General features: G+C 41.1%; 1 protein-coding gene across 2 annotated transcripts in view; it reads left to right on the top strand.

Annotated features, from left to right (window-relative positions):
* Nucleotides 1-766: 766 nt before the first annotated feature.
* LOC126299563 (ankyrin repeat domain-containing protein 13C) overlaps nt 767-25,965 on the top strand; it is a 105,048-nt gene continuing 79,849 nt past the window's right edge. The window contains exons 1-2 of one of the 2 annotated variants that reach the window (XM_049991560.1): nt 767-1,166; nt 4,767-4,808. In XM_049991560.1, coding sequence (XP_049847517.1) covers nt 1,052-1,166; nt 4,767-4,808 — 157 coding nt within the window. In that variant the 5' untranslated portion in view covers nt 767-1,051. Of the gene's footprint in view, nt 1,167-1,221; nt 1,304-4,766; nt 4,809-25,965 lie in introns of those variants that run through there. The other variant, XM_049991561.1, reaches the window with a different exon arrangement.

The raw sequence follows: 25,965 nt of genomic DNA on the forward strand, positions 1-25,965 counted from the left end.
CCCTATCATGCACCAAAGATTTATATATAGTTAACCAAACAAATACTTTTCTTTGAAATTAGAGAAAAATAATGCACCTGTCCAGTATGCGTCCTTATTGGACAGAATTGATGGAGGACATTGAGAAAGTCAAGAGAAGGGTATTTCGTTTTGAATTATCACGATATAGGCGAGAGAGAGTCAAAGATAACGATTTGGTGCCATAATGTGACAGCTAGTGTGAACTGACTTTTGGATTCGACTTTTTCACTGAACATGTTATTTAACAAAAATTGTTTCATTGACTTACATTCTTATCTATAACCAGTATGGGTATCGGATGTGTGCTGTTATCCTTAAAGCTAAAAAGTTGTTCGCTTTCAGATATCTGACTTCCATTGTGGAAGAACACTCAGTGGAAAAAATATCCAAGTCTTAGTGGAACATTTTTAATTTGTCCTGAAAATAAAGAGCAAAGTAGTAAAATAAAGTAAATTCATTGCTAAAATAAAACGCAGAATAATACAATACAGTATATGACGCTAAAAAAGAACGCAATCCAGTAATAGAATAAACGAGCGTCGTGAAACTTCATTAACTTTCGAATGGGAGATGTACCGTTCTGTTTCGCCAAGTGTGAATCAGCCTTCATATAGGCTATTTGAAATTCAGCAAATAAGAAAGTGATCTTTCTGAATTTCTGAGAATAGTTATTGCAATTTCACAGAATAATCCGTTGATACAAGGAAAACATTAAGATCTGAAGATAATTTACATATTTAATTTTAGCTGCGCACGTATCGATGCTGTGTGTTGCACCAGTGTAAAATTCCGGCTCCATATTGAAAGGAATAACTTTGGTTGTTCCGTATCTAAATAATCTTTGGCAATTGATTGTACTATTTTTGTGATTGTATTTTTTTGAAAGTGAGATGGAAAACAGTAGCGTACAACCCTCGCGTTGTAGGAAATTCTCAGCCGTATGAGAATGACTGTGGCTGTGCAGGAGGGAAGGAGCCTGTTTCACGATGTGTTGTGCTGTGCTTTAATTTCGTGTGGTTAGTTTTAAGCTATGGCTTCAGATGAAGCAGACAGTTACCCGTTACATGAATGTGTGTTCCGCGGAGATGTTAGGAAATTGTCGGCGCTCTTACGGACCCATGATCTGGCAAAAAAGGATAAACATGGTATGGTTTCCTGATGTTATGTTGCTTAGTTTTTATGACTTGTTTCACGCTGTCTCTTCTCCGCAAACTTTGTGTGTGTTGTGTACAAGTATTTCCCACAATTATACAACAGTTTTGTATGGATGATTAACTTTGAGGTAAGTGAGTAATAATTAAGTGCTAATCGCAATTGGTCTGAACATTATATAGTGATATTTGGAGGCCGAAAAACACTTGAAGTCACCCCCGATAAAAATCGGATTGTAAGTACATTGCGAGGAAGTCGTTTTTCGTTTGCAGAACTACACAGTACACTTATGTTAGTAGCAAGTGAGCAGTCTGCTATTTAATCTGTGCATAACATAGCTTGTATACCTTGCTTCAAGCTAACAGGTACAGGAGGTAATAAAAAAAATTGCCCAAACTGCACTATGGAAAACACGAACAAATTCTCACAAAATCTCATACCTTCTTTATGGAAAAGAATCGCAGACATTTACGAAATATCCTTAGTGAATTAGGTTTATTTTGTAATTTGGTATTTGGCCGTGCTCCCGTGGCACTGCTGCCGTCTACATCAGTATCGAGAGCTTGTGCATCGCACATTAAAGTATGTTTTCCTGTTACATTTTAAAATCTTGTTGACATTATCACTTCACGTGTGGGTCTTACCTTTTAGGACTACAGCATTCATGTCTATCTTTACTTTGAGTATGGTTGATGGAGTGGTGATTAAGATGCAGGACCCTTGTTTTGAGAACTGAGTTGAGATTTCCATCCAATCATTCCAAATTAGATTTCCCATGGCGCTCCTAAATCACTGCAGGTTAATGCCAGCGTTAAAAACCGTGTCGCCCAGTGCTTGGTCATGTGGAACTCGTGACCAACCTCTAATTATGTCGTTTTGAACCGGGTGTTAAACCACAATCTTAATCGCTTTTGATATAGTTTGTAATAATTTGATCATTATTTATGTCCTCTGAAAATATAAATAGCATAGAAACACGTAGGCCTATTTTTTTGATTGTAAAAACATAAATAAAAATAGTCCCAACAAATGTCAGGGGAAATATTATTATTTTTTACTACATTCTGAAACAATCTTTACATTTTCTGTGTTAAAAAGTTTACAGCAATAAACTAGGATGTAAAGATGAGGCTATAGTCTGTGACCAATTTGTTAACTAATGGGCCTAACTCCATGATAAAATCCAGGAACTGTGCAGTGCTTTTATTCAACCCGTACTTAATAATTTGAGTGTGGGATCATAAGGTGCCAGTATTGGGATGAGATGGTGTTTGGCACAATGGCCCCAGCCATGAGCAGTGCTGTGAAAAGCAGAGGCATCCACTAAAATATTTAAACAGTACATTTAATTTTATTTGCAATGAGTGGGTAATATTAGCAGTTTTCTACAGCTCAAATGAAAGTGTGTTATTGGGTTACACATTTTAAACTTATTAGGTATAACAGCATCTATATTGCTATCAAACATATAAAAGACAATGTATGAATATTCTTTACAATGTGCAGCGCAAAATGAATGACAAAAATTCTTAAAACAGTTGTTATTGGGCCTCCTGTTTAACTTGATAGTGAGTAAAGTAAATATCTGAATAAGGACCTATCACACCCCTACAAGCAGTGAAGAACTGATTTAGAGTATAGTCTATAAGTTCTAAGATCTTCGGAGTAGGTACCTCTGTATGTGAAATTCATGAGCACTAAGAACTTTCTTTGTGAGTATCCAGTGCCCCTTTGCTGTTTCTCTGTCCTACATGTTTAATCGGGCTTTTATAAATTGGGTCTTAATTTGTCACTACTTTGTTAATCTGCAGTTACTTGCAAGGTGTTTCAAACCTATCGGGTCAAACATTTCTAGTTAGTAGAGGCTTATAAAATGTGTACTTGGAGATGAAAAACCAGTGGTTGAAAATGAATATTTCAAGAGAGACAAAGCTTTGAATGAGTAATGCATGTAAATCACGCATTTGCAAACTGCTAACGTTTTTGCATCGGCATTGAGATTATAAGTGAAAAAACAAAGAGCATTGTTGGTAATGGATTTTTGGCAGATTATTTTTAAATAGCAGCCTACAATAAGCAGTTACAAAAATAGGTGGTGCATGAAACAACAAAACTGCAGAGAAACTAGTTTGTAATGTTGTAGTTATAGTTTTATTGTACAACAGATATAAGGGATATTTGAATGTTTGCGTCTGTTTTTGTATGTGTTACTGATGTTTTTACAGAGTTTGACAGTTTTTATTTGGCATACTGTTATAAAAGTGTAAGTTGTTTATGCCAATAAAATAACTACTTATTCGTTTCTGACTGTTAGTTGCATATCTCATAATACTTAGTTCAGCATCATCTGCTAGCTGTAAAATTTTTAACCTCAAAGTTTGAGTCGACGTGTATATGGTAGCAAATATGGATGTGCAGGATATTGGTAAAAGTTACATAATGGACCCTCTTTGCATTTTTTATAGTTTACGTGCTTGAAGTGCATCAGAATACCCATAGGAGACTTGTCCATTGTCTGATATATGTTCTCTGAATTTATGATGGAAAAATGCGTTAAATATGGCACAAATGTAAATATTGGGCTACAATACAGGCCAGTCTCTTACCACAGCCATTACTGGCAATTCATGTTCACTGGCCTTGCCAGCGCAACCAAATCATCTTTCACCCTAACGTAGACCTCTGGCCTAAGCTACAGATCAGTGTTTCATCACAATCAAGATTTCAAGGGTCTGGGGAAGGTATTTCCAATATCACACTCTAGCCGGAGTATCGGTAACATAAAAATGTATTGTGCTTTATGCTGTGTATATAGTTCCAAAATGTATATGAGTAATGGAAGAAGTAAAAGCAGTAACAAGTCACTGCATAATTGAGCCATTGAATTGTCATTTGGCACATAAACAAGACTGAAAGCATTGCGAAGACTTCAGATGATGTCTTGCATGGCCACATTGTCGTGGCTGGGACAGTGTTTGTTGTTATCTTTACATCTCTCATTATTTATATCCCACCAAGAACTTTCTATCTTTTAATGGAGCCATGTGTTACACAGTGGTAAGACACTGGACAGCAGTTAAACTCCCCGTCCTGCTATCCAGAGTTAGTTTTTCCATGATTTCCCTAAATCTCATATGGCAAATGCTGCTTCTTTGAAAGAGCATAGCCAGTATCTTCTTCCCCCCCCCCCCCCCCCCCCCCCTTCCTCCTCCTCCAAGCTTGGCTCTTTCTCTAATGATCTTGTCAATGGAATGTAAACCCCTACTCTTCTTTCATCCCATTATCATAATTCTGTGGTTTTACCAGTGGTATGACATGTAGGAAATAATCCCACAGTCTTTAATATGAAGTAAGTAATTATATTGCTGCGTTGAAAGTCTACAAGAGTTTAGTTTAACGGCTATGTAGGTGAAAAGTGCCAACCTAAGATTTTATTACCCATATAAATTATTTTTAGCCTGTGCATTTGTTTTTAAAAGATTCATAGTCTTTGGTGATTGCCATTTTTAACTGCCCTGCTTATATTTATACTGATCCATATCATAAGTTGTATTCCTATAAGTATTAGAAAATAAAAGAACTTTTTTTTCCAGGAAATACTCCACTCCATTTGGCAGTGATGCTGGGCAGAAAAGGTATGTACATTTTCCAGTAGGCTGCTTTGAACTATTTGTAATTTTAGTCATTAAAGTAATAAGCAACTGCACTTTGTGTATGTGCATAAGTATCAGGCTATTGTGGGTACAAGCAGCTTAATTGGAAGTCCTCTCTCACTTTTTACTGACATTTTAACTGTTTTATAATGGAATGTTCGTGAAAAACTGTTTGGGCACTTGACTTCAAAGTACTTAACATTTTCCTAAAATGTTAAAAAGAAATGGAAATGGTGTAAATGAAAAAAAATCAAAAAATGTAGAATTTCTTTACCATTCATTATATATGTGTATTGTGTTGACAATTTTATATTAGTTTCTAGTGTCAGATTTAGGTTGGAATTATTTTTCAGAGCATTCTGGAAAATAAAGGAGATTGACTTTTTTTATCTAAAGAGTGTGAGGTTTATTCCTACAACTTTTGACTAATGGTAACAGTGTTACATGGTATCTGTTGTGTATTCCATTGCAGTATCTTGCTAATGACTCTTAAGGCATACTTTAGAGTGCTGATGATCACTAAGTGTTACAGCATATTCTTATCACGTAGTCAGTGGTAGAAATTATAGAAGCATGTGACAGGTGTGAGAATCATTTTTCAACCGATCACTGACCATTTATGTTGCAGTATAATATCTCTTGCATTTTCAGACATATGAGCAGTATTGAAATTTAAATGTCAGTGAGAATAGCTCTCGCAGATCTGTGGCCTGACATGTTGTCCTTCAAATGTATTAACTGCATGCTTCCACATAGTGAAGGATATTGTATTGCTGTATAAGACTGAGATGCAAGTCACACACATTTGTGGAATGTACATTACAACTAAAGTCTGTTGCTAAACATTTTGAGTTCATATCTGTAATGTTATTGATACAGTAATTGTGCTAGCCACTCTCCTGTTACTGGGTAAAATTCACCATGCACTGCTCCTTCTGTGACAAAGTAGGAGGAGGAGATGAATCTAGTTTTAAAATTTCAGTAATTTAGTTTATTGCAAAATATGATATGTGATATTGGTATCATAAAGACTAAGGGAATAATTTTGAGGAAATTAATGATAATTATGAGGCAGTAAATATGTGAACAAGCAAAATAGAAAGCTCATGCTTTCCCCACACTAATGTCTTTTTAGTGCAATGTCTTTTGATTAACTGGCCTATGTGGGACCGGATCTCAGACCGGATAAAGAAATGGCTGGTTGACCAAAAAATTGTACCTAACTCACAAAAGAATTTATTTATTTAGCTGAAATTTCAGGTTTTTTTCTTAATACTGCATTATTATTATTTATTATTATTATTATTCCTATTTTAATTTCAAGAACATCAGATTAAAAGATTGCACATTCACATAATGGCAAACCACAAACTATCCAGACTAAAGAAACAAATTTTCAGTAGAGGTCTGATTTCTGCAATCTGAGTCGCTTTTTCATTATCTTCGAATAAATCATTCTTAGTACAGGATTTGTAGAGCTTCGTGCAGACAGGAAGCTGGTTCACAATGTGGGTTCGTGGTGATTTATCCATAATGCTCAGTGTTCTGTTCATACTGAATAATCCCACTCCTGCATCTCATGTATGCTACAAATTTCACATTAGTATTGTTGGTTTGTCATACAAGCATTGTACTTCATCTGAGTTGTATGTGGCAAGATTTAGCTTTTCACCCATTGGAAAATTTCAGTCTTAGGTGTTCTTCCAACTAAGGGTTTCGACTGTCATTTTCCTCTTGTTTTTCTTCTCAAGCTCTGCCAGTGTCTGGTTTCTGGCAGTGTTATGTCCATGATATGGTACATAATTTTGATGAGTTGGTCATGGATATTATGTTCAGGTAAGCTTTCTCAATCAGAGCTATTTCAATCTGTCTGGCATGAGCTAAACCTTAAAGAATGGTGCTGCATTTGCTCCTGTGGAGAAACACAGAGCAAGGGCTGACGTGTAACTAACATGCGGGTGCACATTAGATAATAAATGTGAGGCATGAATTGGTTTGGTATTTGGTTTGGCAGGAACTGAGAGATTTGACATAGAAAATGCAGTAATTAATAACCAGGAGGAGCCTGCTTAAAATATTGGTTTAGCCCTCTTGATTGAAGGTTTCTATAGTTTGCCAAAATCACTTTGGAAGGATATGTTCATTTACAGCATTGGTGGTAAATGTCTGGAATGGGTTGCATTGTTTAAATGTTTGTGTGGTAACCCTATGAAGCAAGTAGTGTGATTTTGCTAGAACATGTGAGACCAGTATTAGGAAAAGCTAAAAGGATACTAAGAATTTTTGAGAGAACTGCAGGAAACTGCAATACTTCTATTAGAGAAACTACTTGTAACACTAAATCAACCTGTTCTTGAGTATTGATCCAATCTCTGGGGGGGGGGGGGGGGGGTGATTATGATATTAAATAAAGCCTTAGAGGCACAGTTAGGATCATTAACAGTTTGGTTGGAGTGGCTCAGAGGTGGTCTAAACTACAGATCCATAGATCATCAGTTCAATCTCTGGTGGTCAGAACTAGGACATTTTATCTGTCATTTATCACGTCTTTCACCTCTGGCAATGTTTGTTAATGTGAAAATATTGTTGGACCATGATTCAGAGTCTACATTGAAGTGTAGGTCCCAGTATAACTGGCTGGTTAAGTCAGCCTAAAGGCCAAAGGAAGCAAGGTCATACCAGCTCCAACATCCATGCTAGCGAAGCACCATTGTGTTGAAACCAATCTTTTTTGTAGCTCATATTTAAAGGTAAATGTTAGACAGATGCTATAGAAGTCTGTTGATGGGACTTGGTGGAAGAAAGATTATATTGTTTTCTATCACACTTGAGAAGGGGGGAATATGTGGTAAAGATGACTAGTGTAAGAAAAAGCAGATTAGAAATACATATGGAGACATACATGTGGCATGCAAATTTTAAAAATCATACCAGTTCGGTTGTACATTTTTTTTTTTTTTTTTTTTTTTTTTTTTTTTTAAATCAGTGTTGGGAACACTAATTGTGAGGTGTGAAAGAAATGCAAAATGATATATCAGCAGCTGGTTTTAACTAGCCAATAAAAGCACAGCAGGCATATGACATGTTTTGTTGAAATAAATATAATTTTACCTTTCATGTTCTTACCTGACTGCAACATGAGATGCTATTGCCTAATTTCTTGTAAACCAGGATAATGTGAAGAGAGACTTCGATGGTCCAGAGCCCTGGAATACTGAGAAATAGAAACATGTAACTTGGTCTGACGAGTCTACTTTTACACAGTTTCCTTCTACAGGACTTGTTCCCAAAAGTAGAACATCAGGAAATTATATAACGCAGTCTATGTTCTTCCAACTGTGAAGCACTGTGGATATTTTGTAACAGTTTAGGTAAGTAATTCAGTAGTTTCCAGTGGATTTTATGGTCAGGGTGAAAGAAAGTGTAACCTGATAGTCAATGAAAGCATTTTAGTTCATCATATTCATTTAGTTGTGCAGATATCCTTTACAGCAGAGATTTGCATATCCCTACTCACTACCATTGATGATATACATGGCATCAATACACAAGGTTATTTAGGTTTCAGTATATCAGGTGAATTTTCACCTTATTTTACCCAACCCCACTGGAAAGTCAGCTCATGAATGGAGACAGTGTATTAAAATGCAATAATAATTGAATTCATGGTAATCATATGGACAATTTATTGTTAATACTTAAAATAATGAAACTATTAACTGGAAAGAAGTTTACCAGCTCATGTAGTGTAACACACATTGAACTAATCTGTGAGACGTGGAGGTGAGTCAGACCTAAATTGAATCCACGTGTCAGATTAATGACTATTCGTTGGTAAGATGGCCGGTCTGGGTGTGGTTTGTAGGCAGTTTCCCATGCATGTTTAGATGAATGCTGAGCTGTTCCACCAATTCTGCCTCGGCAAATATGATAAACAGTTGAAATATGAAAATTGAGAGACAGGTGGCACACACAGTTTTCATCCTTTAGGTTACCTTGATGACTGTGGTACCAGGAGGGGTAGAAAATGTATCATATTCTGTGGACCCCTTAGTAGACAGGATGCACACTAGGAGAAGGAAGATGAGGAAGAAGTTAATAAATATGAAGTTTAGACACTGTAGTGGTGGTGAGGAGAAGAGGGACCTGGCATTAGTAGCATCGCCCACTTTAATTAGCACAAATATAGCTGGGTATCATGGGGCATGGTGGAGAGATCTGTGTGCACCATAGACTCCCAAGCTACAAAAATTGTGTAGAACATTAGAATAGTAAGCATATACAAAAGCAGGTGATGAAGCAATGTACAGTAGCAGGCAGAAGTGTACCACATGATGCGACAGTTAAGTGTCCTCCTACCAGTTCTGTTTGTTGTATATTTTCTAAAAGTATTTCTTAAAATTTAACAAAGTTTTCACATTAATGTATATTTGGTGTTGGCTATTGTGTTATCATAGTATTCATTGTGTATGATAGAAAAATACCTAGTGTTCTACATAAAGCAATATTTTTGTTGCTCATTTCTGTATTAATATTTCAAGAGAACACAGAAACCGAGTCTCCATGTGGAGCATGAGCCAGCATTACCATTTTGCTAAGAGTGGAAAACCATCCCAGCATTTGGCTTCAGCGATTTAGGAAAACAACTGAAACCTTAAATCTGGTAGGCTGAATGGAGATTTGACTATTTGAACAGCTTTCCCGTCCTCCCATATACAAGTCCAGTGTCTTATTGTCGCATGACCTTGCTTACTATGTGCGCTGTGCTGCACACTGAAAAAAGCCTATGACACACTTTTGTGTTGTTACTGGATTCATATGTTTCTGTAGTTCATTAACACTGCTTTATGGAGGTCACTGGTAAATCTATTACTGTATGACATAATGTTGCATGTTCTTAATAGAGGGTATGCCAGAGCAGTAGGTTTTTGAATTCCAATTAATATTTGAAAGTTGTTTCCTTGCTGTAATACTGATTAAGGAGGAGGAACTGTGTGATATTTTCCCTCGGTGACACTATGTTTGTACGCATCAGTTACAAATATCAGCTTTATATAAAAACCAAGACTAAAGTTGATCTGCCATTAGTTTGGTTTATGTTCCAAAATGTATGCAAAATTTTTTCGTGTCTGAGCATTATCATAATCAAAAAAGAAAATCAAAATTCCCACAATGAAAGTTGTCACCAGTCCACATATAATTTGCTGTATTTGTGCACCCATTGCAACTTTAAGCATTAGCAGTTGAAAACTGTGTTCCCTCCGACATTTTTTGAGTCATAATATGTAGCTCCAGGTGTGGTATTAAGCACCAAAGGTAATCGTTAACAGCCATTAATATTAAGAAATGAACAGTCACAACCTTGGAACAGTTGTAGATGAGACAGTCATATTCCTTGTCCCAGCACGTGACTTTTATAGTTATTAGATACAAAACTGAAAAGGATGATTCCAGATATTTTTGTAGTGAAAAAAAAAAAAAAGCCAGCATTTAGGCATTGCTTAGAAAAACTACCCTGGCTCTGATCTAAACTGGATCACTTGGAAAGCTGTAACTCATCTGTTCAGCATAATAGCCAGGAAGAAATTTCATACATGCAAGTGAGATTTTTCCAAGGAGGGAGATAGATCATGCCTATGTTATGAAAAGTAGATTGTACAGTATCCCACAAACTGCTCTGGATGTCCTAATGCACATATGGTGGTTGACCTCATGAGTGCAAGGACATGTGGCCAAATTTTGGTCTAATGTTTTATAACTCTACTTCTTATTTTTAGTTTGTGTTCCATTGTTTCACATTTTATATGTATGTAAAATTGTTTCGAAATGTTCTGTACTTATTTTGTACGTAATTGCATGACATCATGTGTATGAATAAATACTGGTGCTAAATTCAGGCAAGGTACCTCGTCACATAGTGCCCAGGGTATTCTCATTATGCTCACACCAGAATAGGAAACATTTCTTTTTGACTTCCTCACTTTTCAGCCATGTAGCCAACTAGAAACTCTCACGCTCTCATCTCTAAGAAGCGTTTCTATTTCACCATGCTTAAAAAAAAAAAAAAAAAAAAAAGGGGATGTTGTTCAGTGCCTATGGCAAATGCTCTCTGATGTCATAAATGGTGTCAAAACAGTATCCTTGCAGCACAGATATTAATGTTGTAATAAGAAAGTCATATGGAGTGAGATTCGGAGAGTTGTGTGTCCGAGGATGACAGTTGTCCACATTTTAGCAGGCAGTGTCATGATGAAATAATCACAAATAATATTGCTCCAAATGTGTTCTCTATTTTTGAATTTTCTCTTGAAACCTGTTCATCAACTTGCATAGTAATAATGCTTGAGTGTTTGATGTTTGAAGTGAACAATTCCATTGATAGGGGGGGGGGAAAAAGAAGGGAGAATCATTTTGACATTGGTTTGATACGCTCTTTCATGGTTTGAACGTGAAGATATTTACCACTCGACTCTGATGACTGGACTTTTATCTCAGAGTCATAACTGTATTCTCATTCAAAGTGTTCCTTCTGCTCTATACTCAACAAATGAGGAATGAAGGCTGTTGAAAATCTATACCTTTCTGAACACGGTTGGCTGTTGTAAAGACGTTGCACTGGTGGTTTGGATCAATCTCACCACATGACACAGTTGGGCTCCATTGTCTTCTGGAAGTTTTCTGTCAGTTATTGGTGATTTGTGTACCAGATCTGTGATTTAATTAATGTGAGATGTTATTGCTGTGGTCTGAACCGTACCCAACTGAAAATCATTTTCAAAGGATTGATGACCACATTTTAATTGGGAGAACATTTTGGTCCTTGCACACCACCTTCATATTATTGCTTCTAACTCTTTCGGTTACAGTAAGCATAAAGTGACGTGCAGGTAAAATTAAGTCGTTTGTTTCAAAACCAGTCATGTTCTAAGAAACAAGTAAACAAAATATGTGTTGTTAAGATGATGACGTCAGTATGAAACAATGTGGTTACTTGAGGAGCTGTAGTAGATGAAATACATTGCTTTCAATGGCCTGTTAGTGCTTCACTACTAGAAAAGAAAAAGAAGAAGAAGAAGAGCAATTTGTGATAGACTTCATTTGTGGCATCAATTGCATTTTCTGTCATAAACTACTTCTTTTCCTGCCCACCTATATACAGGGTGTATCAAAAAGGATGGAGCAAACTTACATGGTTGAAAGTACATGATAATAGAAGCACATATGTCAATTAAACATGGGCTCTAAAATGCATACCTTAAGAGCATCGAGATGTTATTTTCTTCTTGTTTTGGTCCATACTACCAGTTCCCAATATATGGAAAGCAAAGAGCTTGCAGTAGAAAAGATTTGTTTCACAATATTGAAAATCAAGAATATCTCGTAGCTCTTAAGGTACGTGTTTTAGAGCCCATGTTTACTTGACATTTGTGCTTCTATTATCATGTACTTTCAGCCATGTAAGTTTGCACCATCCCTTTTTATACATCCTTTGTATTAAGTGTTACAGACAGGATTTACTCAAGCGGCATATGTTTAAATCAGTGTTTCCCAAAATGTTCTGTGGAACTCTTGTGTGTGACAAGTTCTGAGAAAAACTGTTAATAATGTGGTGGTCTTTTTTTCTAACATTTTGATGATACTATTTTTTGTTATGATTTCTGTGTTATTAGTTGTAATTTAAAATTGAAATAAGCACTGAATAAAATAAGTTTCCCTCATTTTTAAGTATTAATAAAAATGAACAAGGTGTTCCATCAAAGTGACCAACTTCTCAAAGTTTTCCACCAGAGGAAAAGTTGTCAAACCTCTGGTCTAAATGTCCATGTATGGGCTGTGGACAGCATCGCTTCTGTGAAGAAAATGGAAGATCTGTGTTTAACTGCCCATTGACACCAAGGTCAATAAAGATGGAGTACCAGGTGTACCGGTACGAAATGAGCGTTAAGATACAAATGTGTCGATAGGGAACATTTATTGTGAACGAGCCTTAATTTTTGTTTGTTTGTTTGGTATGATATCTGTCAAAGATATTTAGTATACATCAAATCATGGAACAAACATCATTATATGTTTTCATTGTGTTAAGAATGTCGAATTTTGTACCAGAAAGTGATGATTTGCGGAAAGCATTAATTTTTTGTTTTCATTTGAAAAAAAAGTGCTGCAGAGTCGCATCGAATGCTTGTAGAGGCATATGGTGACCATTCTCTATCAGAAGCAACATGCAAAAGATGGTTTCAATGGTTCAGAAATAATGATTTTGATGTAAGAAATAAAGAACGTGGAAAACCACCAAAAAAGTTCAAAGACACCGAATTGCAAGCAATATTGGATGAAGATGATACTTTGAGACAGAAGCAAATGGCAGCAGTGCTAAATGTTGCACAACAAACAATTTCTGATTGTTTGCAAGCTATGGAAAAGATCCAAATGTGTGCCACATGAATTGAATGAAAGACAGATTAAATACTGAAAAACCATTTGTCAAATTTTGCTTCAAAGACATGAAAGAGAATCAATTTTGCATCGAATTGTTACTGGTGATGAAAAATTGATTTATTTCAAGAATCCTAAATGGGAAAAATCATGGTTTAATCCGGGACAACCATCAACATCGACTACAAAACTAGATCGATTCGGCAAGAAGACAATGCTCTGTGTTTGGTGGGATTAGAAAGGTGTGGTGTATTATGAGCTTCTAAAACCTGGGGAAACTGTGAATGCTAATCGCTACAGACAACAAATGATCAATTTGAACTATGCATTGAATGAAAAAGACCAGAATGGGCCAGAAGACATGGCAAAGTAATTTTTTTACAGGACAATGCACCTGCACACAAAGCAAAATAGGTTCAGGATAAAATCAAAACACTTGGCTGGGAGCTGCTACCCCATCCGCTGTATTCACCAGACTTGTCCCCTTCTGACTACCATTTGTTTTCATCAATATGACATGCATTGGCTGAGGAACAATTCGATTCCTACGAAGAAGTCGAAAATTGGGTGCCTGATTGGTTTGCTTCAGAGGCAAACATTTCTATTGGTGTGGTGTCCACAAATTACCAGAAAGGTGGTCAAAACGTATAGAAAGCAATGGTCAGTACCTTGAATAAAATGTTTTTACTTTTCAATTAAAAATTAGTGTTTCATTTTCACAAAAAAAAAAAAAAAAAAAAAAAGCTCATTTCATACCGGTACACCTGGTACATACTTGGATTTGGAGAAGGAATTCTGCCATTCCGTTTTCAAAGGAACCATCCTGGCATTTGTTTAAGTAATGTAGAGAAACCAGGGAAAACGTAAATCTGAACTACCAAATTGGGATAAGAACTGCTGTCAACCTAGAAAGAATCCACTGTCTTATCACTGCACCACACCCTGCTTGTTCCTGCCTGCTGCAAGCTTGCCCTGTAGCTGCTCAATGACTTCGACTGTAATGTCTAACTGAATCTTTAGTTTGTTGCTTTCTGTGACCCCAGCCCAATAGAACAACTGTTTCCAGTCATGGGAAGACTATCTGTAGAAAGAGGAAATTTATAAATTAGCAATGTGATGTTCATTGTTCATGATTCTCGACAATGAATCCTAATCCGGATTATCCATAACTTTGAAAACAAGAGCCTTGTTCATGATAGGGCACAAATACCTGTCACAGAAAGATGGTACATTTCGGGATTTTAGTTGTACCGATGTGTGTGATAACTGGAAGTACAGCATCTTCTGTTTAGTGTTTTCTCATTTCTTAGCCGGAGTGGTGGCGTTCATAAACTTAATACAATTTGGTTATAAAAGAAAAGAAAGGAAAAAGCCTCAGAATTGTTGAAATGATCATCGAAAGAACTGGGAAAATTCTCAACACAATTCTAAACAGAATCAAATTTAATCTGTTTCAGTGTTTGAATCAGATGTAATGACTAAAATGGTGTTTCATATTTTATATTTAAATAAATACACCATAAACTGATAAGAAGATGATCTTTGAAGATATGATCAAATAAATCCACAAGTATGTCCAGGAATAAAAATTTAGTTTTCTTTGAAACATAGCGCTATCAATTGCAAGAACTTGGTTTCTCCTTGTTGTCTGTCTTTTGTTACCTCTTTCTGTTTGATTTATTTGTAAACGAGGTGCTGGGAAGTGATTCTGGTTGGGTATCTACTTCTTGTCTGTGGTGTAAAATGAAGCTAGTTTGAATATGCTTTGAGGTATGTGTGTCTTCCTCCTTCTCCCTTTTTTCCCCCCTTTCCCCTCTCTTTACCATCCATACGCACATTTTCAGCTGTAAACACTGAAATTAGCATTTGACAAACCATTTAATATACTGTATACCACACTTCATGTTACCCCATCGAGGATATGTGCAAATGGATTAGTGAAAGTGCCTATCAAGACAAAATCCTGGTGTTCAATTCCCCATCTCTTACACAAGAGGACACAAAAATTCAGTTTTCTTAATCAGTCAAACATGTAAATAGCTGGACAGTATTTTGCTACATGTTCATTATGTCTTACCAGACCATGGAGTACATATACATCTATGTAATTACTCTGCTATTTACAATAAATTGCTCAGCGGAGGTTGTCAATGAACCACCTTCAAGCAGTCTCTCCACCGATCCACTATCAAAAGGCGCGTGGGAAAAATGAGCACTTAAATTTTTCTGTGCAAGCCTTGATTTCTCGTATTTTGTAGTGATGATCATTTCTCCCTATGTGGTTGGGTGCCAACAGAATGTTTTTGCAATCTGAGGAGGAAACTGGTGATTGAAATTTCATGAAAAGATCCTATTGCAATGAAAACATCTTTGTTTTAATGATTGCCACTCCAATTCACTGTCTCCCCCATTTCACAATAGAACAAAACAAACCACCTTTCTTTGAACTTTTTCGATGTCATCTGTCAGTCCCACCTGATGTGAATCCTACACCGCGTAGCAATACTCTAGAATAGGGTGGACAAGCGTCGTGTAAGCAGTATCTTTAGTAGAGCTGTTGCACCTTCTAAGTGTTCTGCCAAAGAATCACAAGTCTTTGGTTTGGTCTACCCACAACATTATCTATGTGATTGTTCCAGTTTATGTTATTTGTAATTGTAATCTGTAAGTATTTAGTTAGATTTACGGCCTTAAGATTTGCGTGACTTATCGTGTAATCGAAATTTAGCGAATAGCTTTTAGTACTCATGTGAATAACTTCACACATTTTATTATTCAAGGTCGATTGCCACTTTTCACAGCATACAGATATCTTATCTAAATCATTTTCCAATTTGTTTTGGTCATCTGATGGCTTTAAAAGACGGTAAATGACAGCTCACCTGCAAACAATCTAATAGGACTACTCAGATTGTCTCCTACCTCGTTAACGTAGCTCAGGAAAAATAGAGGGCCTATAACACTTTCTTGGGGAACACAAGATACTACTTCTGTTTTACTCAACAACTTTCTGTCTATCACTATGAACTGAGCCCCCCTGCGGGTCTGGGGGTTATAATAGGCATGCGGAATTCCTGCCTGTCATAAGAGGCAACTAAAAGGAGTCTCTCACGTTTTGGCCTTTATGTGATGGTCCCCTGTAGGGTTTGACCTCCATTTTTCAAAATTTTTCCAAATAACGAGCCAATTGGGGAAGGGCGCCTTACATGGTGCATCGTGTCCATCGTGCATTGAGATCTTTAGTCCGTTTTCTCGTCGTTGCATTGCAGTCCCACTCACTCTCCGTCTCTTGGGTGAGGATACATTCCTGGGTGCAGTTTCCACAATCCACTATGCTGTGTCGCTTTCTGCACCGACAATGACCATGGACTTCTTTGCACCTGATACCCAGCACAGTAGCCAGTCCGTTGTGGTGGGGTCGCCATGTATCCTGTTGGTTGTAGCCCCGGAAACAACACAGAAATCGCCCTGCTGATGCCTGCGCCGTTAACTCCCCTTGTATGCCAAGGAATAGATGCCTGTCACCCTGGGGCATTGGGATCCATGGCAATGGCCATCCTGTCAGGTGGCCGTACTGCGGCTGGGTGGTGCCCGTGGGGAGGGTCCGTGGTCGGAGTGGGTGACATCAGGGTGGATGACATTCAGTGACGTGTGGCACGTCCTCTCTTGCTGGTGGCCAGCCGCCAGCAGTCTGTAAGTGTTCCAGGGCTCAATTTAATGCAAGAATTATGGCCCCAAATCGTTTCCCTCTCTAGCCACACCATGGCAGGAACAAAAGGCTAAGAGTTTCAGCGAAGCTTATTTGCCCCGCTACCTAATATGTGCAAGAGCTGATGGGGAATCCTTTGTGTCCATGAAGCCTCAGTTCTTTAAACAGCATTTAGAGGACAAGTTTGGGGAGGTGGAGGGCTTGTCCAAAATGCACTCTGGGTCACTTTTGATAAAAACAGCATCCTCTGCCCTGTTATTGGCATTACTCGCTTGTGACAAGTTGGAGGATGTTTCTGTCAGTATCACACCCCATGAGAGTTTAAATATGGTATAGGGTATTATATGCCACAGGGACCTCCTTTAGATGTCTTATGACGAGCTGCGTGCCAATTTAGAGGAGCAAGGTGTTCATTTCATCTGGCACATTCATCGAGGTCTGAGGGATAATCAGGTTGCCACCGGTGCCTTCATCGTGGCCTTCGAGGGTGAGACATTGCCTAAGAAGGTCAAGGTGATGGTCTACTGCTGTGATGTCAAGCCCTATGTCCCTCCCCCGATGTGGTGCTTTAAGTGCTGGAAGTTTGGTCATATGTCTTCCTGCTGTACTTCCAGTCTCACATGTTGAGATTGTTTATGCCCGTCACATCCCGATACTCCATGTGCCCCACCTTCCATCTGTGTCAATTGTGGAGAGCATCATTCATCTTGCTCGCCAGACTGCAGGATTTTACAGAAACGGTGGAAAATCATGGAATAAAAGACCCTGGACCTACTGACCTACACTGAGGCTAAAACTCCATCCTGTGCGAATGACTTCCTCTTATGCCACCACTAGAACAACAGTGATAGCCCCATCATTTCAGCGAATTCCAGTCGGATCCCCGAGCCATGAGACTACACATGCCCCTTGACCGTGGGGGGTCACCTACCGTCCCTGTGCTCCTGCACTGCCGACTCCCGGAGAAACATCCAAACATTCCCTGACCCATCTGGAACGTCCGTCCCCACTTCTAAGTCAGAGAAGTGTACAACTTCTTCGGCTCCTCTTGCTCAGAAGGGGTCCCTTGGGTCCTTCCCCCTCCCTTCCCAGGTTTCCACCAGTGGGAAAGATGACACCAGCCAGTGGCGTAAGTTCCCACAAGCAGCTGGTCATAGGGCTTCATGATCCTCCTCAGTCCCAGAGACTGAATCAGTGAAGCCCTCCCAGCCAGTGAAACACAAGGAGCAGCGAGAAAAGTCCAAGAAGAAGACCTCAAGGACCAAGGAACTTGCGGAGGCACCCACCCCACCTTAACCTACAAGCTCCGCGTCTGCTGATGGGGTGGAGATTCTGTTGTCCACTGAGGACTGTATCTCACCGGACCCTCAGACACCATGGAAGTCGATAGCACGGGTACTCAGTTGGTGGCAGCAACTGATCCAGCGGGGTAATCTGCCTCCTTGGTTCCTCCACACCTTTTTCGGCCCTGAACAATGTAATCCTCCAGTGGAATTGCAGTGGTTTTCTCCACCACCTTGCGGAGCTCTGACAACTTCTAAGCCTTCACCCTTTCTTCTGCATTGCTCTCCAGGAAACTTGGTTTCCGGCAATGCGAACCCCCGCCCTCTGTGGATATTGGGGTTAATATAAGAATCAGGCAGCTTATGAGAGGGTATGTGGTGGAGTCTGTGTCTACGTCCTTAACTCTCTTTACAGCGAGTGTTTCCCCTCTTCAAACACCTTTAGAGGCTGTTGCTGTTCGGGTCTTGACGCCTCAGGCTGTTACTGTCTGCAGTCTCTATCCTTCACCGGCTGGTGATGTCCCGCAGCATGTATTGGTTGCACTGATAGCCCAATTGCCGCCACCTTTTCTTTTATTGGGTGACTTTAATGCTCATAACCCGTTGTGGGGTGGATTGGTGGCAACAGGCCGAGGAACTGTCATTGAGCAAGTGTTGACACAGCTCGACCTTTCTCTCTTCAATAATGGTGCCTCCACACATTTCAGTGTGGTGCATGGCACGTACTCAGCCACCAACCTTATGGTTTGCAGCTCTTGCCTTCTACCATTTGTCCAATGGAGTGTGCATGACGACTTGTGTGGTAGTGACCACTTTCCAATCTTTCTGTCACTGCCACTCGTCACTCACATGGGCACCTCCCAAGATGGGCTTTGAATAAGGCTGACTGGGACTCGTTCGCCTCCATTACCATTCTTGAGCCTCTTTCTCATGGCGCCATTGATGTGGTGGTTCACACGATCACCACTGACATCATTTCTGCAGTGGAATCTACAATTCCCTGTTCTTCCGTGTCCCCTTGGTGGAGGACTGTGCCTTGATAGTCAGCAGAGATCGCTGAGGATCATTGGAGCACCTCATTACCTTTAAACTGCTCTGTGCCTGAGCCCAACGCCTTATTCGCCTACGGAAGCAGGAGTGCTGGGAATAGTATGTCTCCACCATTGGCACCCGTACCTCTCAGTCTCAGGTTTGGTGCAATATTAGGCGACACTCTGGGTATCAGACATCGGTCAGTGTACCTGGACTTTCACTGACTGGAGCAGTCTGTACTTAATCAGAAACAATTGCAGAACTCTTAGCAGATCATTATGCTCAGAGCTCTACTTCTATGAATTACCCACTGGCCTTCTGTTCCCTGAAAAGCGGTTGGAAATTCGAAGCCTTTGAGTCCATACCAGCAACATCTCTTCGGCCCTTTCAACTGTATCTGGGTTGAGCGTGAGTTCCCCTCTCAATGACAGGAAAGCATTATCGTCCCAGTGTTGAAGCCTGGCAAGAACCCCCCAGAGGTGAACAGTTCATTAGCCTTACCAACATTATGTGCAAATTTCTCGAACACATGGTGAGCTGGAGGTTGAATTGGCTACTTGAGTCTCGGGGCCTTCTGGCGGTTCGGTCCCGGGGTGTGTTCCGTAAGGGCTGCTCTGTCACCGATAATCTGGTCTGCCTGGAGTCTGCCATCTGCACAGAATTTGCGTGCTGTCAGCCATCTGGTTGCCGTCTTTTTCAACATGCGGAAGGTGTATGATACGTCTTGGCGTCACCGCATCCTCACCATGCTTCATGGGTGGGGTCTTAGGGGCCCGCTTCCGCTTTTTATTCAAATTTTCTTTACCTTCATTCCTTCCACATGCAAGTTGGTTCCTCCCATAGTTCCTCCCGAGTCCAGGAGAACGGGGTCCCGCAAGGCTCTGTCTTGAGTGTCTGCCTCTTTTTAGTTGCTATCAATGAGCTAGCTGCAGCTGTGGGAACCTTGATATCAGCTTCTTTGTATGCTAATGACTTTTGCCTGTATTATAGCTCCACTGGCATTGTGGTTGCTGAATGGCAACAACAGGGCGCTATATGCAGTACGCAGTCTTGGGCCACCACGCACGGCTTCCAGTTCTTGGCTGCTATGGCCTGTGTCATGCGTTTCTGCCACCGTCGCACTGTTCACCCTGAGCCATGGCTTTATCTTGATGGCGAACCTCTTGCCATGGTGGAGACACATCGGTTTTTGGGATTGCTTTTTGATGCCCGGTTGACTTGGCTCCCTCATATTCGGCAGCTTAAAGAAACATTGTGGCACCATCTTAGCGCTCTTCGTTGCTTGAGTCACACCAGCTGGGGTGCCAATCTTTCTACCCTTCTATGACTGTATCAGGCATTAATTCAGTCCCGTCTTGATTATGGGAGCCTGGCTTACCGTTCGGCATCGCCTTCCGCATTGTGACTGCTTGACCCCATACTTTACTGCAGGATCTGACTCGCAACTGAAGCATTCCGCACCATCCCTGTAAACAGCCTACTTATGGAGTCTGGTGTCCCTACATTGCGGATCTGGCACCAACAACCACTGGCCGCTTATACTGCACATGTTTTTGGCTTGCCTGGGCATCCAAATTACCGTCTCCTTTTCACCAACTTGGCCGTCCATCTTCCAGAACAGCAGCTCCGGGCAGGTTGTACAATTGTGGTTCGCGTCTGGGCTCCTCTCTGAGCTCGAGTTTTTCCCTCTCCCACCTCTTTTCCAGGCCCATATACACTCCTGGAAATTGAAATAAGAACACCGTGAATTCATTGTCCCTGGAAAGGGAAACTTTATTGACACATTCCTGGGGTCAGATACATCACATGATCACACTGACAGAACCACAGGCACATAGACACAGGCAACAGAGCATGCACAATGTCGGCACTAGTACAGTGTATATCCACCTTTCGCACCAATGCAGGCTGCTCTTCTCCCATGGAGACGATCGTAGAGATGCTGGATGTAGTCCTGTGGAACGGCTTGCCATGCCATTTCCACCTGGCGCCTCAGTTGGACCAGCGTTCGTGCTGGACGTGCAGACCGCGTGAGACGACGCTTCATCCAGTCCCACACATGCTCAATGGGGGACAGATCCGGAGATCTTGCTGGCCAGGGTAGTTGACTTACACATTCTAGAGCACATTGGGTGGCACGGGATACATGCGGACGTGCATTGTCCTGTTGGAACAGCAAGTTCCCTTGCCAGTCTAGGAATGGTAGAACGATGGGTTCGATGACGGTTTGGATGTACCGTGCACTATTCAGTGTCCCCTCGACGATCACCAGAGGTGTACGGCCAGTGTAGGAGATCGCTCCCCACACCATGATGCCGGGTGTTGGCCCTGTGTGCCTCGGTCGTATGCAGTCCTGATTGTGGCGCTCACATGCACGGCGCCAAACACGCATACGACCATCATTGGCACCAAGGCAGAAGCGACTCTCATCGCTGAAGACAACACATCTCCATTCGTCCCTCCATTCACGCCTGTCGCGACACCACTGGAGGCGGGCTGCACGATGTTGGGGCGTGAGCGGAAGACGGCCTAACGGTGTGCGGGACCGTAGCCCAGCTTCATGGAGACGGTTGCGAATGGTCCTCGCCGATACCCCAGGAACAACAGTGTCCCTAATTTGCTGGTAAGTGGTGGTGCGGTCCCCTACGGCACTGCGTAAGATCCTACGTTCTTGGCGTGCATCCGTGCGTCGCTGCGGTCCGGTCCCAGGTCGACGGGCACGTGCATCTTCCGCCGACCACTGGCGACAACATTGATGTACTGTGGAGACCTCACGCCCCACGTGTTGAGCAATTCGGCGGTACGTCCACCCGGCCTCCCGCATGCCCACAATACGCCCTCACTCAAAGTCCGTCAACTGCACATACGGTTCACGTCCACGCTGTCGCGGCATGCTACCAATGTTAAAGACTGCAATGGAGCTCCGTATGCCACGGCAAACTGGCTGACACTGACGGCGGCGGTGCACAAATGCTGCGCAGCTAGCGCCATTCGACGGCCAACACCGAGGTTCCTGGTGTGTCCGCTGTGCCGTGCGTGTGATCATTGCTTGTACAGCCCTCTCACAGTGTCCGGAGCAAGTATGGTGGGTCTGACACACCGGTGTCAATGTGTTCTTTTTTCCATTTCCAGGAGTGTACATACACCCCCATGGTGTGCGCCCCGTCCATTTATTCGGCTGGATTTGCCACAGGGTCCGAAGGACTCAGTCCCTCCTGAGGCCCTCTGCTGCCGCTTTCTTTCCATCTTTGCTGCGTTTCATGGTTCTGGCGTAGTCCATACTGACAATTCGATGGTTGCTGGTCGAGTTGGTTATGGTCTTACTCTTGGGGGATCATACTGAACAACGCTCATTGCCAGCTGGCTGCAGTGTTTTCACTACCGAGCTGGTCGCCACTTCTCATGCCCTAGAGTATACCCGCTCCTGCTCAGGTGAGGCCTTCGTTATCTGTAGTGGCTCCCTGAGCAGTTTATGAGCTATCAATCGGTGTTTTCCTCACTCGTGTCTGGTGATGGCTATCCAGGAGTCCATTCATACTCTTGCCAGTTGCGGCCGCTCTGTGGTTTTTATGTGGACCCCGGAGCCAGTTCCAAACGTGTGCTATGTGTTTCATTTTAACCCTTTCCCCTACGTTCTCTTGCAGTTATCCTCTTTATGTGCTGCATTCCACTTTGCAACTGTTGACGTGCAAACTGCCTATGTAGCCTTTCACCTTTAATTTTAGTCCTATTTTTGCACTTGCTGCATTTTAGTGACACTTGTCCGTTGTCGTTTCCGTTCGGGCGCTAAAGACTACACTGTTGAGCGCCCATAACACCATATCCACCACCACCACCACCACCACCACCGGGGTCATGTCGGCATCCCGGGTAATGAATGTGTTGACACGCTGGCCAAACAGGCTGTCGGTGCACCAGCTTTGGAGATTGACCTTTCGAAGTGTGATCTTCATTCAGTTTTGCAGCAGAAGGTCCTTGGTACCTGGAGTTTTGAATGGCGCACCCTGCCTTCACCCAACAAACTTCGGATAGTCAAGGAGACTACTGCTGTGTGGCGCTTCTCCTTGTGGGCCTCTCGCAAGGCCTCTGTTGTACTCTGCCGGCTGCATTGGCAACACCTGGATGACACGTGGTTATTTACTGGGCCGGAGGACCCACCTCCCTGTCACTGTGCTTCAGCATTGACAGTGGTCCACATTTTGTTGGACCGTCCACTTTTAACTGCACTCAGGCAGACGTTTGCACTGCCTGACACGCTCCCTGCACTTTTAATGGATGACACTGCCATGGCAGGCTTAGTTATGAGGTTTATTCATGCAGGGGGCTTTTATCACTCAATTTGAGGGTTTGTCTCTTTCTTTTGTGTGGAGTCTGGCCTTTGTCCTATGGTTTTAGATTGGGTTTTTAGTGTGTCTCTTGGTGGTTGGCTTTTCCTTTTTTTGTTTCCATGGTCGGCCAATCATTGTAACACTCTGTGTGTTTTTTAATTCCTCTTTCTGGTCTTTGTCTATGTCTTTCTTGTTATATGTCATCCCTTGTCATCTCCGTTGCTTGTTTTTGTTCCTTGTGGATGTTTCATGATAGTGGAAAAAGGGACTGATGGCCTTTGTAGTCTGGTCCCTTCAGCCCCCACAAACAAACCATCCAACCACTATGAACTGTGTCCTATATGACAGGAAAGCACAAATCCAATCACACAACTGAGGCAATATTCCACAGGCACCCAGTTTGGTTAGAAGACACGTTTGAGGAACAGTGTCGAAATCCTTCTGGAAATCTAAAAATGTGGAATCAATTTTATATCCCCTGTCAATAGCTCTCATTACTTCATGAGTATAAGGAGCTGGTTGTGTTTCACAAGAATGATGTTTTCTGAATCCATGCTGACTGTGTCAATAAATCATTTTCTTTGAGGTAATTCATAATGTTCAAACACAGTGTATGTTCCAAAACTCTACTGCAAATCGACATTAGTGATAAAGGCCTATAATTCAACGGATTACTCGTATTTCTCTTTTTGGGTACTGGTGAGATTTGAGCAATTTTCCAGTCTTTAGGTATGGAACTTTCTGTGAGTGAGCGGTTCTATATAATTGCGGTATTGTTGTGATGTTGGTGTCACAATTACTGAGTTTGGTCGAATTATATCTGAAACTTGTTGAACAGTAATGTTGCAGTTAAAATAAGTATTCTGAATATTTTAGCTGAGAATATTCATACTCTTTCAAAACTAAAAGGAAGACTGTGTGACACATTTATGCCAGATCTGTGGGATAAATTACTGATAAAAACCCAAACCATGTTGCAAGAACACATTTGATACTCTTGTGTTTCACATGTAAAACGGTGGTGGTAGTGATATGCATTAGTCTGTTGTGCTCTGACAGATAGCTGGAAACAAAAGATGTGTGTGTACATTTTTCGTAGTAGAATCTGCAAGCAGCTACCGACCTAAGTAAGATGAAACTGAATTAACAGACACTACCAACCAGTACATGGCTGTTGTAAAGATGATGGTTTATACCTGTCTATTATGTATTAACAGGGGTCGGTTTAACATGAAACTCTCACCATGAAGGTAAAAAAAGAAAACAGCCAAACATAATGCCATCCCTGTTTTGGGTTTACAGGTGGGAATTGCACCAAGGAATACATAAGAAAAGGATGACAGTAATACAAAGTTTGAAATAGTAATCATCTGGAATGTAGTAATGAACAGCACATATGGGAAATGTGTAATATCAGTACAAAATGAATCAACAGGAGTGTGTTTGTTAGTCAGGTGAGAAACTGATGAGATACTTGCCCAGACTGCAAATAGTGCATTAGTTATCATATTAAAGTAAGATCAAGACAAAATGGGTTTATCTACTAGAGTGATTCAACATGTGAGGCAAAATTTTAATGGTGTGCTGAGACCAAATGTTGATGTTGCCCCTCAAGAGAACAGTCATTTTTAACTTAAATTGTCTAAATTTTGTTATAATAGCCCAGTTTTAAATGTATCAGGATTTTATAACAACATAACAGTAGCTCATATAACTTAGGATTAAAGGAAATCACTGATCAAAAAGCAGTAGCATTGAGTTGTCAATAGGCATACGTAAAAGAAAGAAAACTTGATATCTTTCAGAGTTGTCCTGTGACAAGCTAGAGTGAAATACACACGACCCCCCCCCCCCCCCCACTCCTCCTGACACATGCACACGCGCACACACACAGCTAGACAAACAGTGACAATGCTATTTTGGAGCAGGTGGACTGGTTGTGGTTGGGGTACTGTTGGTTGGGGTGGGTGGAGAGGGAGACAGGAGGCAGCAAGAGGGACTGGAGGTGGGTGGCTAGTGGTTCAGAGGGAGGCAGCTGGTTTGCCAGCTAGAAATATGGGAAGGACGGCTAGCAGGTATATGGGCATGCATAATTTTAGCAGATGGTGGGAGTGGTGTTTGCTGATGGCGATCTGGGTGGTGGGTACGTGGACAGTGAGTTACGGGAGATTAAGGCCAGGGTGATTGTGGGATTGGAGGATATATTGTAAGAATAACTCCCATCTGTGTAGTTCAGATAAGCTGGTGGTGCAGGGAAGGATCTAGATGGCTTGGATTGTGAAGCAGCTGTTGAAATTGACCATGTTGTGATCAGCTGCAACTTTGTTCTTGACAACAGCTTGGTGGTGGCC

The sequence above is a fragment of the Schistocerca gregaria genome, chromosome X (genome assembly GCF_023897955.1).
Source record: "Schistocerca gregaria isolate iqSchGreg1 chromosome X, iqSchGreg1.2, whole genome shotgun sequence".
NCBI classification, from domain to species: Eukaryota; Metazoa; Arthropoda; class Insecta; order Orthoptera; family Acrididae; genus Schistocerca; species Schistocerca gregaria.